We start from the raw sequence: 13,537 nt of genomic DNA, 5'->3' as shown, positions 1-13,537 counted from the left end.
TTCTGTTAGAATAGCTTGTAATTATTGTTAGCAAACATTAATCATGTAATTAGACAGTTATTTTGGATAGAAAGCGCAAAGGAAACCCAGTCCACTTGTTTTATACCAAACCTCAGTTTGATACTTGTAAATTGCCTGATTACCTGTTATAAGAGAAAACAATGTTTTATCAGCCATTAAAACACTGAAATACATGTGATTGCACACTTTATTTAAAACCAGCATTTAAGTGTATTTACTGTGACCTCACTCAGGCTACAAATAAGGTGTCCGTGTACATGCCGAAAGGTTTAACTCCCCTAACCAGGAAATCATCACTGTAGACTATATTTGTAAGAAAGGAATGGTATTTTGGACGGCTGCCATCAAATAAGTCTGTGAAAATCCACCCACAGGAGAGGTGTGACAGCTGCTCTCCTGGGCTCCGCTCTGCTGTGCACTCATTAATACCAAGTGACGTTCCATGCTACATTGATCATTTATCAACAAACGTGGTTAAAAGTTAGTTAGCTGTTTAGCATCACATGAGAGATGACTTTCTTCTCAGAAGTATTGACAACTTGTTGCACAATATTTAAGTGCTGATGTCAAACCTTTTTCCTCCATGTCCAGTGGCCTGCTGAGACCTTTCCATAGGTTAATACTGCAGAACAAACCGTTGAGAGTCTTGTACATAAATTATTTTTGCTCAGAATAACAATACATATGTTTAAAAATATTTATTTTCAAATATCACAATATCCAGGTTGATTTATAAATAATTCAATATAACATAATTAATGTCAAGATATTTTAGAATGTAAACGTAATTTGTTAATTTCTTTTAAAACAATATTAACGATATTTTTAAAGCTTATTTTGATGGTAAAGACAGAAAGAAAACCATACAAGTGACTGTGCAACACCAACCTGAACGCAAAAAACCCTCACATCCTCTAATAAGACACTTCATTATCTGTTACAAAATTACTTTAATTTTAAAATCATGTAACATACATATGTAATCTATTGGACATATAAAATAAACAGCTATATAGTCTAAACTTCTTTTTTTTACATTCTATTATACAATATATTCAATGTTTCTGCACTGAAACTGCAGAAATGGCTGTGAACCAGGTTTGTTTTGTTTATGTCCTGGCAAATCTTACAGAGAAATCGAGTCGATCTGACTGCCCACTCTCACATTTAAGGTGTGGGTCATTATTTTACAAATCAGAAAAGCACAAGTTAAATGTGATTAAAATCACACGCTTTCAAAAACAATGACACTAATGAAAAATCCCATGAAGAAGTTAAGCTTTCTGAAAGATGAGGAGGGAAAAAGGGTGCGGTATCTACTGCTGGGGAGAGCAACTATGCAGAAAAACAGTACCGACTGAGCAGACGGATTATTTACAATAACGTCTGTGAATACAAACCAAAAAAACCCTCTAAAAATCACCTCACATCCAAACATCTGGCAGAGAATGAGGTGATTTGTCCACAGCAAAATAATTAAGGTCTTAACCCACATCTGGAGCACAATGCATGAATTATCTCAACAGGATTCACTCACCGATGAGTTTAAGGAGCAGAAATTCCCTTGACCACCTTTGCAAGGCAAATAACAGTATTATAACAGTTGATTTGTAGACAAACATGGACTGACAGCTTCTCTGCATGATGTGTTTAAATGGAAAACAACCTTTAGGGGACATTGCACTGCGATTGACTGAAAGCTTGATATTCTGCAAAATATTTTTTCCCAAAAATATCTTTGAGTAGCTGAAATAAAATTGAAGGAAAGTAAAAACATAGTCTTCTATGGCACCTCTTGAGTTGCTGGCCGAGCTGAACCTCACTTTAATGTTACTACGCCGAACATGGATGTATAGAAATACATAAAGGGAGACTTCCCTCAGCCATCTAAAAACAATATTTCAATGATGAATGTACAATTGCACTTTTTCTTTTTTCACTTTTGCTACATAACTGAAACCCGTTCAACTGAAAAAAAGGAAAATAACTTTTTTGCAGGTTCACTTCAGTATGATTTGGCTGAATCACCTTATGACGACTTATCACTAGCAGTGACAACACAGCTGGACAGCTGTTCCTGCGCCCTGATCTGGACTCTTCAAGTGTCTGAAATTCTGCTTGACAGGGAATTGAGGATTCAGATTCTTCATTTAATCTTTTTTTCATCATCATGGTGAACATCATGAGCCTTTGCTCCAGAGTTTGTGCTTTGTGATCATGTCAGGGGGGAAAACTACCACTCTGCACCACATTCCCAAGCAGAAACAGTGTAATCACTGTAATCATCTTTTCACTAGACACATCTTGCACCCTTAAAAAGATAATGCTGATATCAACGGCTGAAGGAATGTTAGGACATTTGCATTACAAAAATACTTTCATATAATGTACATGGTACAATGGCTTATTATACACCTCTATATACATCGTACATCTGTTCTAAAACATTTAAAACAGTATAAATTAACATTCGTCTTTTCAAATTGACATTGCACATAGGAAAAATGTAAAACGGCACTGAACGTACATGTTGAAAGTGTTCTGACAGTTTAGTCTCGTCGTCCAAGATGAACAGCACCAGTCTTGAAAGGGACTACGACGTAGCTAATGTGAATGTGTACAGCGGAGGCGGCTGAGACCAAACTGTCACATCGAGTGTGAAGGGCTGCTTTTTATAAAGTGGAGCACAAGTTCCACGGTGAGAATGTCAGGAGGGACAGAGTCACAAGAAACTGTTTTTTCATGCTGAGCCATTTGGGAACAACTTGTGTAACCCACGAACAAATTTAAAGATAGAAAGATTGTCAGATTCTGGCACAGGCAGTATCCTGCATACTGTTACAAGTTGTCTGTCTGATTGTCACTAACAGAAGAGACATTTTTTTTAATGTGTTTTCTAGACGCGTTCACCTGCTAAGCCGGCTTCACCAATACCTCATTCTGTTACCACTGTCGTTTCACCGTTACCGCAGTGCTGTAATCTGACAACACTGTCTTTAAAGAACGCAGCATTGCACCTTGAGCCAATAAATATGTTACTTTTTTATATTCGGTATGAATGTTTGAGATAGGAGTGCAGTTACAAGTGCTGATTAGCAGTTGCACTTATCGCAGCACGATTCCCTCCACCAAACCAAAAACCACATATGGTGGACTGCAAAGATTGTCACACAAAGAGGTAAAACTAGCATAGTGAACCAAGATTGGAACATCTTGAAATACTGACAGGACTGACTCTGCAAAGAACTTGAGCAACTTCCAATGAAATATAGTGTTGTTAGTTTGTTACCACTGCAGCTGTACAATAGTTTGCTCAGAGATCACATTCATAGTAGGAAGCAGTGTATTGTTAACTTGTAAATGAGCTCATATGGTCATGATTAGAGTGTACATGTCGAGACTTCTCAGATGGTCAGATAGACAAAACAAATGAAGGACCAGAGCAGAATAATAAACGGGGCAATACTGAAGAGAAATAACCAGGCAGCAGGAAGAATCTCTCCCAAATAATTTCTCTACCAAGCTCACACGTACATGGGGATAAGACATTAAGACCAGTGTTGACCTTTAAATGTCTAAATGAACACATAAATTCAAATTATAACTTTTGGGTATAAAACAGATTTCGTAATCACATTTTTTCTTCTTCAAATTTCTATGAAATAAATCCGCATGAAATGATTTCATTAGGGTTTCAGTAAATAGTTAAATGAATCTTATTAGATACTATCATTACACAAAGAGTTTGGACTGACTAGTGTGAATGTTGCAAATAGCATCTTGTAATATATCCTTTACAAATCTAGATGTCTTTTGTTTAAATCTGATGTGGAAAATAATAAATTATGATCTATGAAAATATAAATTTATATTCCAAATGGACCTGAGCTGGATTTTTAAAGCCGTAATCAGACAAAAACCATCAAACTGCATGGACCATGGTTAAAGGCACAATTCCCCCCCCCACCCCCCACCCCTCTGGTAGCTTGTTTATCACTTAAGGACTCGTGCTGCAGAGCTCATCAGAAGAGCCTAAAATCAGGACTTCAGAGCTGTGTTGTTGTTTGTTCCCAGTGAGAAGTGATGGGATGGCTGTAGCACCCCTTCTTCAATCCCAGATTGAGGCTTTAAAAATCTAGATAAACCTTTCTACTTATTTAAGAACATCCCCCCACCCCCAGCGTAGAGTTTCACATCTAAATTATTACCAAACCTTTTTTTCAGATATGATGGCCATCTCACCACTGCATGTTTAATAGTATAGCTCCTCTCTAGTGACTTGCCCTGAACATATCTGCAAGTAAATCATTGTTTTTGGGACAAAATGGGAGCGACGTCTCTAGTCTGTCGACTGAAATACACACTTGAGTTCCTGTGTACACAAATCCCCTTATGAGATGAACCACTGGAGCTAGAAATCTGATCAGTGATTTCATGTGACTGGGGAGGGGAGTCAAGCTGTAGGTTCGAAAAATAATCTCACTATTAAACCATTACAAGTGATTAAAATAGAATATTAATTCATGGGCAAAAATAAATATTCTGCTTTTGGGTAGGGGGTGGTACCAAAGTGCAACAGACACTTAGAAGGAAAAACTTCCACATGTAAACACGTGAAAGCGGTGTCTTCTTGAGAGCTTTGATAATCCACTTGTTTCGGCAGTTTCGCTGATTGACACGTGAGTGTGATCTGGGCCGCTCAGACGCTCCTCAGGTCCTGCATGTGACGTCAGGTCAGTGCAGCCTCTGCTTGTGGTTTTCACTCCTGTGGTGTACACACCGGCTTCTTCGGAATGGGCAGCTTCACATCAGAAGTTACGTCACTAGAAGCAATTTGCCGCTCTCAAGCTTTTCCGCTGCAGAACTTGGCATCAAGTTTGACTTCCAAACGCCACAACATGCTGCTGCCTACACGGCGAAAACACAACGGGGCAATCTCAGCGCTCTAACGTAGTTCACAGCGCTACCGAGTCAGCATATTTCCGAAGTCTGAAACACTGCCAGTCTGGTTTTGGGAATGTTGGTATTGCCTTTGTTGTTGCGCCTGTTGCTGCGTTGCTTGCGGTAGTTGCTGTGTTTGCGGCTGCTGCTGGATGTATCCCACAGTGCTTTGCTGTGGGACATTAGTGGTGTGTAAAAATGTTGGAGTAGATCCGCCATGTACGAGTCCTTGAGTCATCTGTGGACACAAAGGAGAATATGAGTGGCCAGTTGACAGAACAATCTTAACCAACTTTTATCTGTGACATTTATCTTGAACTGTTGCTACCTCTACATACTAGAATATCCAATAACAATCAGAGTGTAAGACTAGTGCACCAGACAAATCAGTGTGTAGTACAAATTAAGCCATTCCTGTCAGGTGAGGACATTGTTTTGTGTTGTAAAAAGAAATGTAAAGGTGTCACACGTTTGGGGTTTTTGTATTTCCTGTTTTATTTTGTGAATCGTTCCTCATGTGTCTTTGTGTATTTCAATTCCTGTCTTTGTGTTTTCTTGTTCTGTATTTGACTTTTACTTTATTTACCGCTCCTCTCAATTCTGGTCACTTCCTGTCTCTGGTTTTCCTGCTTGTTGTAGATGTTTGCTCCACCCTAATGTGGTCCACCTGTGTCCCTTGTTATCCTCATGTGTCTGTATATTAAAGTCAGCGTTTTCCCCTTGCCATTTGTTGGATTGTCTTCGTATCTTGTCAAGTGTCTCTGCCTGTCTCATGTGTTTGGATTTATTGTTGCCTTGCCTTTTTGTTTTGGTAGTAAATACTGTGAACTGAACCTGCTCAGCCTGGGTATCCTGCATCTGGGTCCTAATTCTAGTTTTCCTGTGTCAGTGCTTGTCAGTCGTGACAAGGTGTTTACCTTAGGGACTGTACAAACAAGCAATGTTTGACAATGTTTGACAAATCAGCAATGTTTTTTAAATAAAAGCAAGACCTTTATTGATATTTGCTTTTAACTCTCCCCTTGAATAAAATGCATCTTAATCTTGATTTCAAGCTTAAAATGAGAATGGAACAATACTTCTTACAGTACACATAACGTCTATGAAGATTCTCAGTCATCCAGGTCATAGTTATCCAACGAAGGTTAAAATCAAGGGCAACTGGACTTGGTTGAAGATACTGGTAGACGTTTCGTCCCTCATCCAAAGGACTTCTTCAGTTCTGACTGACTGGCAGGGAAACTCAGCTATTTAACCTCAGTGGGGTTGTTGGCCCGGGTCATCGATACCGCTGGTTCGTTAGTGTTCCTGGTTGCTGATTTCGTCTGTCCCTGCCAGTCAGTCAGAACTGAAGAAGTCCTTTGGATGAGGGACGAAACGTCTTCCAGTATCTTCAACCAAGTCCAGTTGCCCTTGATTTTAACCTTCGTTGGAGTACACATAACCACATGTCATTTGAGTGAATGAGTGAACAGGGCACAGGCAGCAGCTCTGACTGCTGAAGGTCCTGTAATATTTTTGTTTCACCCATTAGTGGAATAGGTGCTAAACATGCATTATATTTTAGGTTAACTCTATGACAACTTATAACAGAGCTGCTGTAGTTCTGTTATAATGCAGAATAAAGTGAAGGGAACTGTGAAAAAAGGTGCACTCTTTAGATAATTTTTAATCTTATAAAACTGACATAGCTATTAGAAAATAAAGCCCTGATACAGTCCCCAGTGCACAGCACACAGAATTAATGTTTTTCATGTAAAATATCAAAACTGTTGGTTTTCTGGCGTGCAAAAAAATGAAGAAACTAAAACCCTTCTAGCTCTCCTTTAAAAGTTTAGGCCATCTTCACTTCAGCAAAAAGAAGAAATGCATAACCCCCTACATCCAATATTCTTTGTACAGTCTCTTATGACTCTATGACTTAAACAATATTTTACAACACTAAACATGAGCCCTTCAGAGACTAAAACCAATAGTCTCTAAAGTGACTCCACAGTGCGACTCTTTAAGTTAGCTGATGTAATACTGCAGAGAGATTTAGGTAGGCTACTAGCAGACTAACACTGTTCATCTATGGTAAATAAATGTAACGGCTGGTCACTTGTGTTCTCAAAGAGAAAATGTTTCAATGCCTGACCTAATGATTTTCAGATCACATCACCGCCTTGTTACAAAGCTGAGGTTTTAGAGTGGCTGTAAATAACGCAGCTCTCTTGGTTAACAGCCTGTGGAGACTACACAGTAGCTAAATGATCATGACCTAAAATGATCATAAATCGGTAAATATAAAGCCTCGGGTACTTACACTGATCAGCCTTATGCAAAGTCAAAGTCGAAAATATAAAACCTGAGGATAACAACATACACGCGCTAAATCGGATGGGGGTTGTACCTGAAAGAACTGCTGGGGCTGCTGTAGCTGCAGGGAGTGCTGAGAAGCCTGAGTCTGAGCGTGGTAGGCTGACTGGGACTGGTTTGAGATGAAACTGTTGTGTGGGATCATTATGGGGGATGTGAAGACCGGGGAGGGCACGAGGACAGCGTTGCAGTTGACCTGTTGCATGGAGAATGAAGGGGCGATGATCTGCTGCTCCAAGGTGTATCTGTGTGGAAGGCACAGTGAAGAACTCAGCCACAATATGAAATAACACCACACAAACAGATGTGTGTGTGTGTGTGTGTGTGTGTGTGTATTGTGTAATTAAACAGTTCTCACATGGTTTGGGAGATGCCCATGTTGCACTGGGAAGGCTGCGAGGTGACAGTGCTAGAGGGAACCAGCGTCTGCATTGGCTGGTTGAGGAGCATGCTGCAGGAAATACAATGTGTTACTGAAAGAATGATGATGTCAAAGTTTTCACCTTCACACTCTTTAAAAAGTAAGCAGTACAACACATATAACACTTGTTTAATCAAGGAGCTGAAGTGTATCTTTGATCTTAGCAGAAGATACTCATTTCTGTATTTGGTGCCAGACTCATCTACTTCAGATTCAGAGGTTAGAGCTAAAGTATGTGCCCCGCTATTTCATTCTAATGCTAAATTTATTTCCAGTTTATTACCAGTTGTAGCTAACTCTGTGCTGCTGTGTGGGATAGTAGAAAACTGACTGACTGAATTTTCCACAGTGTCTGCCGCACCTGTGGTTTTGAGTATCAGAATGTGAAACATACTGTGTCTTTTTTCAGGGCTCTCACCGTAGTTGTCCGTCTTGGCTGAACTCGCTGTCTGTGTGTCTTTGGTTTGCGTCCTGCAGAGACCTCGTGTTGGTCTGAGAGAACATCATGGGGTTGCTGTAGAAAGGCATTGTCAGACTTGTGTTTGTCTGCACGGGCACACTCACCGACTGTGCAATCCTCTGCTGGACCTACAAAAAAATGAAGGAAATACACAGCATGAAAAATCATAGAACCCACCAAATTAAATAAATATATAATATGCCAATACTTCCTTCCTACATGAAAATGCAGGATAAAGAGGCAGCAACATAAGCAGCTGTGTATTTCTGACAATTTAGGTTTCAGCTGTATTTGTGCTTGTTTACAAGCTGCATAAGAAACTGATAAGATTCTACCTGTTGTTGTGGTGTTCATATGTTTCAGACTGATATTAACTGCTGAATCCATAACCAGCCTACTTGTTGTGTTGTGAGCACAGAGGTAGGCTACAAGTTGCTATTTGCTAATGACTGAAGGTAATTTGATGCTATATCATCCTCTCATCATTAGTGGGTTTCTGACAGTTTTGTTGTCTCAGATTTGGATATATTTGCTTGTACCGCCGTTTACCTGTGATGAGGGTGAGCTGCTTTCCCTCAGGAGTGAGTGAGGGGATGAGCTGTGGACCCCGCAGGATGGTTGTTTAGGGTGGCCTGAGTGCTGCCTGATCACCCCCGACTGGCTCTGCTGGGCCGGCCTGCCCGAGCCCTGCTGCTGCTGGGGCTGCTGCTGGGACTGGCCAAAGTCATTGTGGGCAGGCTGCTGTAACAACATCTAGCGCACACATTACCGCAAAATATTTAATTTATCTTCCATTTACTAAGTAAAAACAGTTAATTTATAAAACTTTATTTTATTATAACATAGACAGTGAGTTCATTGTGTTTCAAAATCACATCTGTAACGCCTCAGATTTATTCATATTTAGGTGAAGTAACATTGGCAAACAAAAAGGAAAGTGTAGGTATATTTCTGATTGGCTAACGTTAATGTCTTGCACAAAAATGTGTGTTTGTATTCAGCTTCCCTCATGTCGCCTTCACACCCAGCAGGAGGCAATGACATTTGACAATTTGTATTTATTATACAAACACTCCCAGAGTCTCTTCTCTGTGCATACCACAGGATGTGGGTCATGGCTAGAGTACTTGTGGCTGAACCGGTTCATGCTGGCCTCATGGTGGAGCCATTCCACCATTACCGTGAGGCAAGCTTGGTATATGATGTTGACTTTCCTTAACAGCTGATATCTACAGCATATGCTCTAAAGTCTGTGGCTACATTTTTCTTTAATGAATTTTCCCAATGCAGAAAACACCACTTCACTTTGGGTTCACTTCATCTTACTTAGCTTGCCATGAGTAGTTTCTTTATTTTATCTTGGGGGAGTGTTACCTGGAGATTAGCGAGGTGAAGCTTCTCCTTTATGTCATGCAGCTCCTGCTGCTGCGTCTTAATGTCAGCTTGCAGAATGCGCGTCCTCTCCTCCAGCTGCTCCTTAAGCTGGTTCATTACACAGAGCTGAGGCTGCTGCAGCTGATACATGGACGACTGCTGCTGCTGCTGCTGTTGTGTTTGCTGTTGCTGGAAAGACATGATACAAAACAACAGTTGGGAACAGAGATGATAAAAGTCTGGCAGTTTTCTCTTGTACTTTTTTTCCAGTAGAAAAAGCTACTGTAAATGTGACATATGAGGAGAAAATCAGTTGCATCATAATGGCTTATGGATAAAGCTTCCCACCTTTTTGAGAAATATAGAAGCAGTGTGTAAAAAGATGCAACAAAAAAAACACGTTTCAGATTTATATCTGAAACTTTTTCCAGATTCAACTGTCTTCCTCACTTGGTTTTCTAACACAATCTTATAACTAGGCCTGGGGGCCCTGTAGGCACAAGCAACAGATGAAATAAACACATACAGTAGCAGCAGTCATAATAAGATATTGTATGTACACAAACAGAAGAGAGGAAGGCAACAGGCAGGAGGAGAAGTCTAAACACTAACCATTGCGGAGTGCTTGCTGCAGGTAGGAGAAAGGGGAAGGCTCATTTGGGGAACGAGGTCAAATGAATTTTGTCTTTGTGCCAAATTCTACAGGGGAAAATGACAAAGTTTTAAAATTTAGCACAATCTTTCTGCAGTTTTTGCTTCTAACCCACTGACATATTATCTCCAAAAAAAAGACAGACATGAAGAAGAAAAAAAAGTGTATAAACTGACCTTTGAACTACTAGGTTGGAGTCTGGCAGATGTCTTCTCTGTCCCAATGGAAGCAGACTGCCATGATGGCGTGCAGGCCTCTGTGTAGGAGTTAGCTGCTGCAGAAGAGACAACAGGTCACCTCTAAACACTTCGGTAATTGTAGACTGAAGATATGTTAATTTAGATCATAGTCACTGTTTTTCTTTTGTCAAATGAAAGATGATAACCACAACAAATGCAGAATATATTCAAAGTCTTGATGTCCTACTCTTGTCATGAGTGGGATACAGTTACACATCCTTTAATCTGCCAATCATCGGTGCAAGAACAAAGTGACACTTCTCAAATTAAATAAATCTCAATGCATACTTCAAATGCTCCTACTATGGATTTTTCTGATAGACAACAAGGGCATAACATGGCCCCACCTTCAACAGAATTTGACAGTTTCACTTTGATTTCCTCACTAAAATCTCTGTAAACAGGGTCTTATTACTGTAAATAATTCAGAGGAGAGGAGGAAAGAGGTAATAAAATTTGCTTCCAGTAATTGTCTCAGGGAACAATTAATCTTTACAAGCAGCAAAACTGCTTTCTTTGCACTGTGTTTTGCCTCTCATGTTACAAAGAGGCTACTGTCCTACCCTCAGGTTGTAGATGTTTGAACCTGTTGTCTGAGAAGAGGACCTCAGGCAATTACTTAATTTCCTCTGCAATTTTTTCAAGTGAAAAAGTAATATTAATTTAATCTATATTTTTGTTTATAGGCAATATTTTCCATTAAAAAAACGCAGTAAAAGACAGTACTGTCTCTATTAATGAAAAACAAATGTCAGTTTAATTGTCATTTGCATATTAATGATACCGCAATAAACATAGAATTAAATTTTTTTACTTATTAGGCTAGGATGAAATGGAATATATACTGTATTTTTCTACTAATTGTACCATTTAATATATTAATATTTTATTCTATTTTTTCTCTTTTCTTATTCCCATTTTTGTTTTTTACTTTTATGGGCAAATGCGCCTAAATTCTTCCTAAAGTATCAAAATCAATTCAACAGAACCATAGGTATATTTTTTATTCCACACAATCTTATTCCTTGCAACAAAACTGCCGACACTTTGGCCAGGGATTCAGGTGTGTTATGCTAGTAGCGGCTAATGTAGCCTCAAGCTGCAAGCATCAAGCAGAGATGAGGAGCGGGCTACAGAGGTCTGGTAAGCTCACTTCTTTCTAACTCCACACTCCTAGATTTTCTTCATTTTCAAACATGTAGTCTTCAACCCCATGTGATGCTAAGATTTATACTTGTCTATCACATATGCAACACCTGTAAACAGAATTTTATGTGTAAAATCAGAGTTCCCCTTTAAATTTAGATTTTAACTAAAAATGTGCAATCTTTCCTCTTCTAAAAGGGGGGTGTCCATACTCCACAGTTTCTTCCTAAACAGAGTAACTATAGCGTTTCTGGGGAAAAGGCAGAACAACTTATGAAATGCATTTCTTTTCTGGTTGTATAACAATACTGCTGATTCACTAGCTGTTGATTGCCACCTCATTCTGCCTCTGACTTAAACCCACAAACTGTGATGAATTCAGTGGATGTCTTTTTCATCGACGCAAAATGACGAAGCAAAGAAAAATCATTAACTGACTATTTTGACAGATGCAGTTTTATGAATATGTCTGAAAATAATGATAGTGGATAAAATGTGTGGGCTAAGGGAAGGCAGCAGCTATGTTATGAACAGCAGCTGTAATAATTCTGCCATTGTGTATTGTTCATAAACATGCAGATGGAAGTGTAGTGTTTTAGTACTTTAGACGGTGGGTGGAAGAGCAACTGAAGTCAGAGAGACTGGAGGCTCAAACAAACAGTGCATGCTAAACTAAGGCTTGGAAACATTTCATTACAGATGCATTATCACCCACATACTGTATATGAAGGTCTGTGTTTTATTGACTTCTGCTCTGCTTAGTTACAGAGGTTTTACCTCAGATCAACTGTAGGATTTATCAGTTTTTATTCTAAATTTTAAAAAAAGGATGATCCATCCCGCCCTGCGATGGACTGGCGATCTGTCCAGGGTGTACCCCGCCTTGCGCCCGATGTCAGCTGGGATTGGCTACAGCCCCCCCGCGACCCTGTATGCAGGATAAGCGGTTGACGATGGATGGATGGATGGATGGATGATCCATCCCCATTATTTACACCCAGTAAAACCCTGCGTGTTATCACTGTTGCTGCAGTGAACGGCAGGAATCACATTATTTGCTGCCTTGGAAAGTGACGCCATCTATAACTCATCAACAACAGAGAAAAATCAACATTTTCCCACTAAATTTAAATAACAACAGCAGGATTTCTGTACATATTGACCTGTTGTTGAGTGAGTTAGCACTTTAGGGAGCAACGGATGACTCACATGCAGAGTCTGACAGCGCTGTGTGGGAGGACTTCCGGGAGCTGTGGGAGGATACCGAACGTGCGCTGCTGTTTCTGTCCCGTGGAGGGTCCAGTGTGGAGCAGATGTCCAGGTACAGCTCTTGAGCCTGGAACACAGTGATGTTTAACACCCATGGTCAGATTTGAAGCTAACATAAAGACTGACCTTGTCACATACTGTACGTAGAAGAGCACATTACTCTTACCTTCACTGAGGAGGGGGCTATCTCCGGTGGAGACAGCTCCTCAAAGCCAAACGCTCTCCTCCTTTCAGCTCGCACTTCAGCATAACTTAAAAAAAACACACAGAAAGAGTATGTGTGATATATGTGTATATGTAACGAAATGTATAATACAAATAGATAAATTATATATATATATATATATATTATTTTTTTTTTTTGCCTATGCTTTACACATCCCTAATCCCAGGACACTGACATTGCACACATTCCTCCCTGTGTAGACGTTAGAGGACCCCAAAGTGCAACAGCCAGGCTTACCTGACAACAGTGTGAGTGCAGACAATAAACTCGGGTTTGGAGTTCCACTGGTGGTAAGTGATGTAGTAGTGAGTCTGCAACCAAATCCACTGTTGACCTTTGGTCAGGAAGCGATAGTAGCAGGACTTGCCCTTTCCAAACTGCATTACTGAGAAGAGAAAAAAAGAGAAAGCGAACATCAATGCTGTGTTCA

The 13,537-nt window shown here is 39.9% G+C and overlaps 2 protein-coding genes across 7 annotated transcripts in view; one reads left to right on the top strand and one right to left on the bottom strand.

The window, feature by feature from the left end:
* Positions 1-194, top strand: part of radx (RPA1 related single stranded DNA binding protein) — a 6,867-nt gene extending 6,673 nt beyond the window's left edge. The window contains exon 16 of the mRNA XM_046040926.1: positions 1-194. This exon is cut by the window's left edge and continues 1 nt beyond it. The gene's annotated coding sequence lies outside the window, so the exon portion shown is untranslated.
* A 510-nt stretch (positions 195-704) lies between these two features.
* The window catches only part of npas2 (neuronal PAS domain protein 2), a 54,870-nt gene continuing 42,037 nt past the window's right edge, over positions 705-13,537 (bottom strand). For 5 of the 6 annotated variants that reach the window (XM_046039389.1, XM_046039387.1, XM_046039390.1 and 2 more), the window contains 11 exons: positions 13,345-13,492; positions 13,048-13,132; positions 12,822-12,948; positions 10,404-10,501; positions 10,188-10,274; positions 9,576-9,764; positions 8,751-8,954; positions 8,160-8,329; positions 7,679-7,771; positions 7,355-7,565; positions 705-5,200 (listed from right to left, as the gene is read on the bottom strand). In XM_046039389.1, the coding sequence (XP_045895345.1) occupies positions 4,985-5,200; positions 7,355-7,565; positions 7,679-7,771; positions 8,160-8,329; positions 8,751-8,954; positions 9,576-9,764; positions 10,188-10,274; positions 10,404-10,501; positions 12,822-12,948; positions 13,048-13,132; positions 13,345-13,492 (1,628 nt within the window). In that variant the 3' untranslated portion in view covers positions 705-4,984. The remainder of the gene's footprint in view (positions 5,201-7,354; positions 7,566-7,678; positions 7,772-8,159; positions 8,330-8,750; positions 8,955-9,575; positions 9,765-10,187; positions 10,275-10,403; positions 10,502-12,821; positions 12,949-13,047; positions 13,133-13,344; positions 13,493-13,537) is intronic. The other variant, XM_046039392.1, reaches the window with a different exon arrangement.

This window comes from Micropterus dolomieu, linkage group LG23 (genome assembly GCF_021292245.1).
Source record: "Micropterus dolomieu isolate WLL.071019.BEF.003 ecotype Adirondacks linkage group LG23, ASM2129224v1, whole genome shotgun sequence".
NCBI classification, from domain to species: domain Eukaryota; kingdom Metazoa; phylum Chordata; class Actinopteri; order Centrarchiformes; family Centrarchidae; genus Micropterus; species Micropterus dolomieu.
Note: the sequence above shows the minus strand (reverse complement) of the source record. Positions and strands in the feature narration are given on the sequence as shown.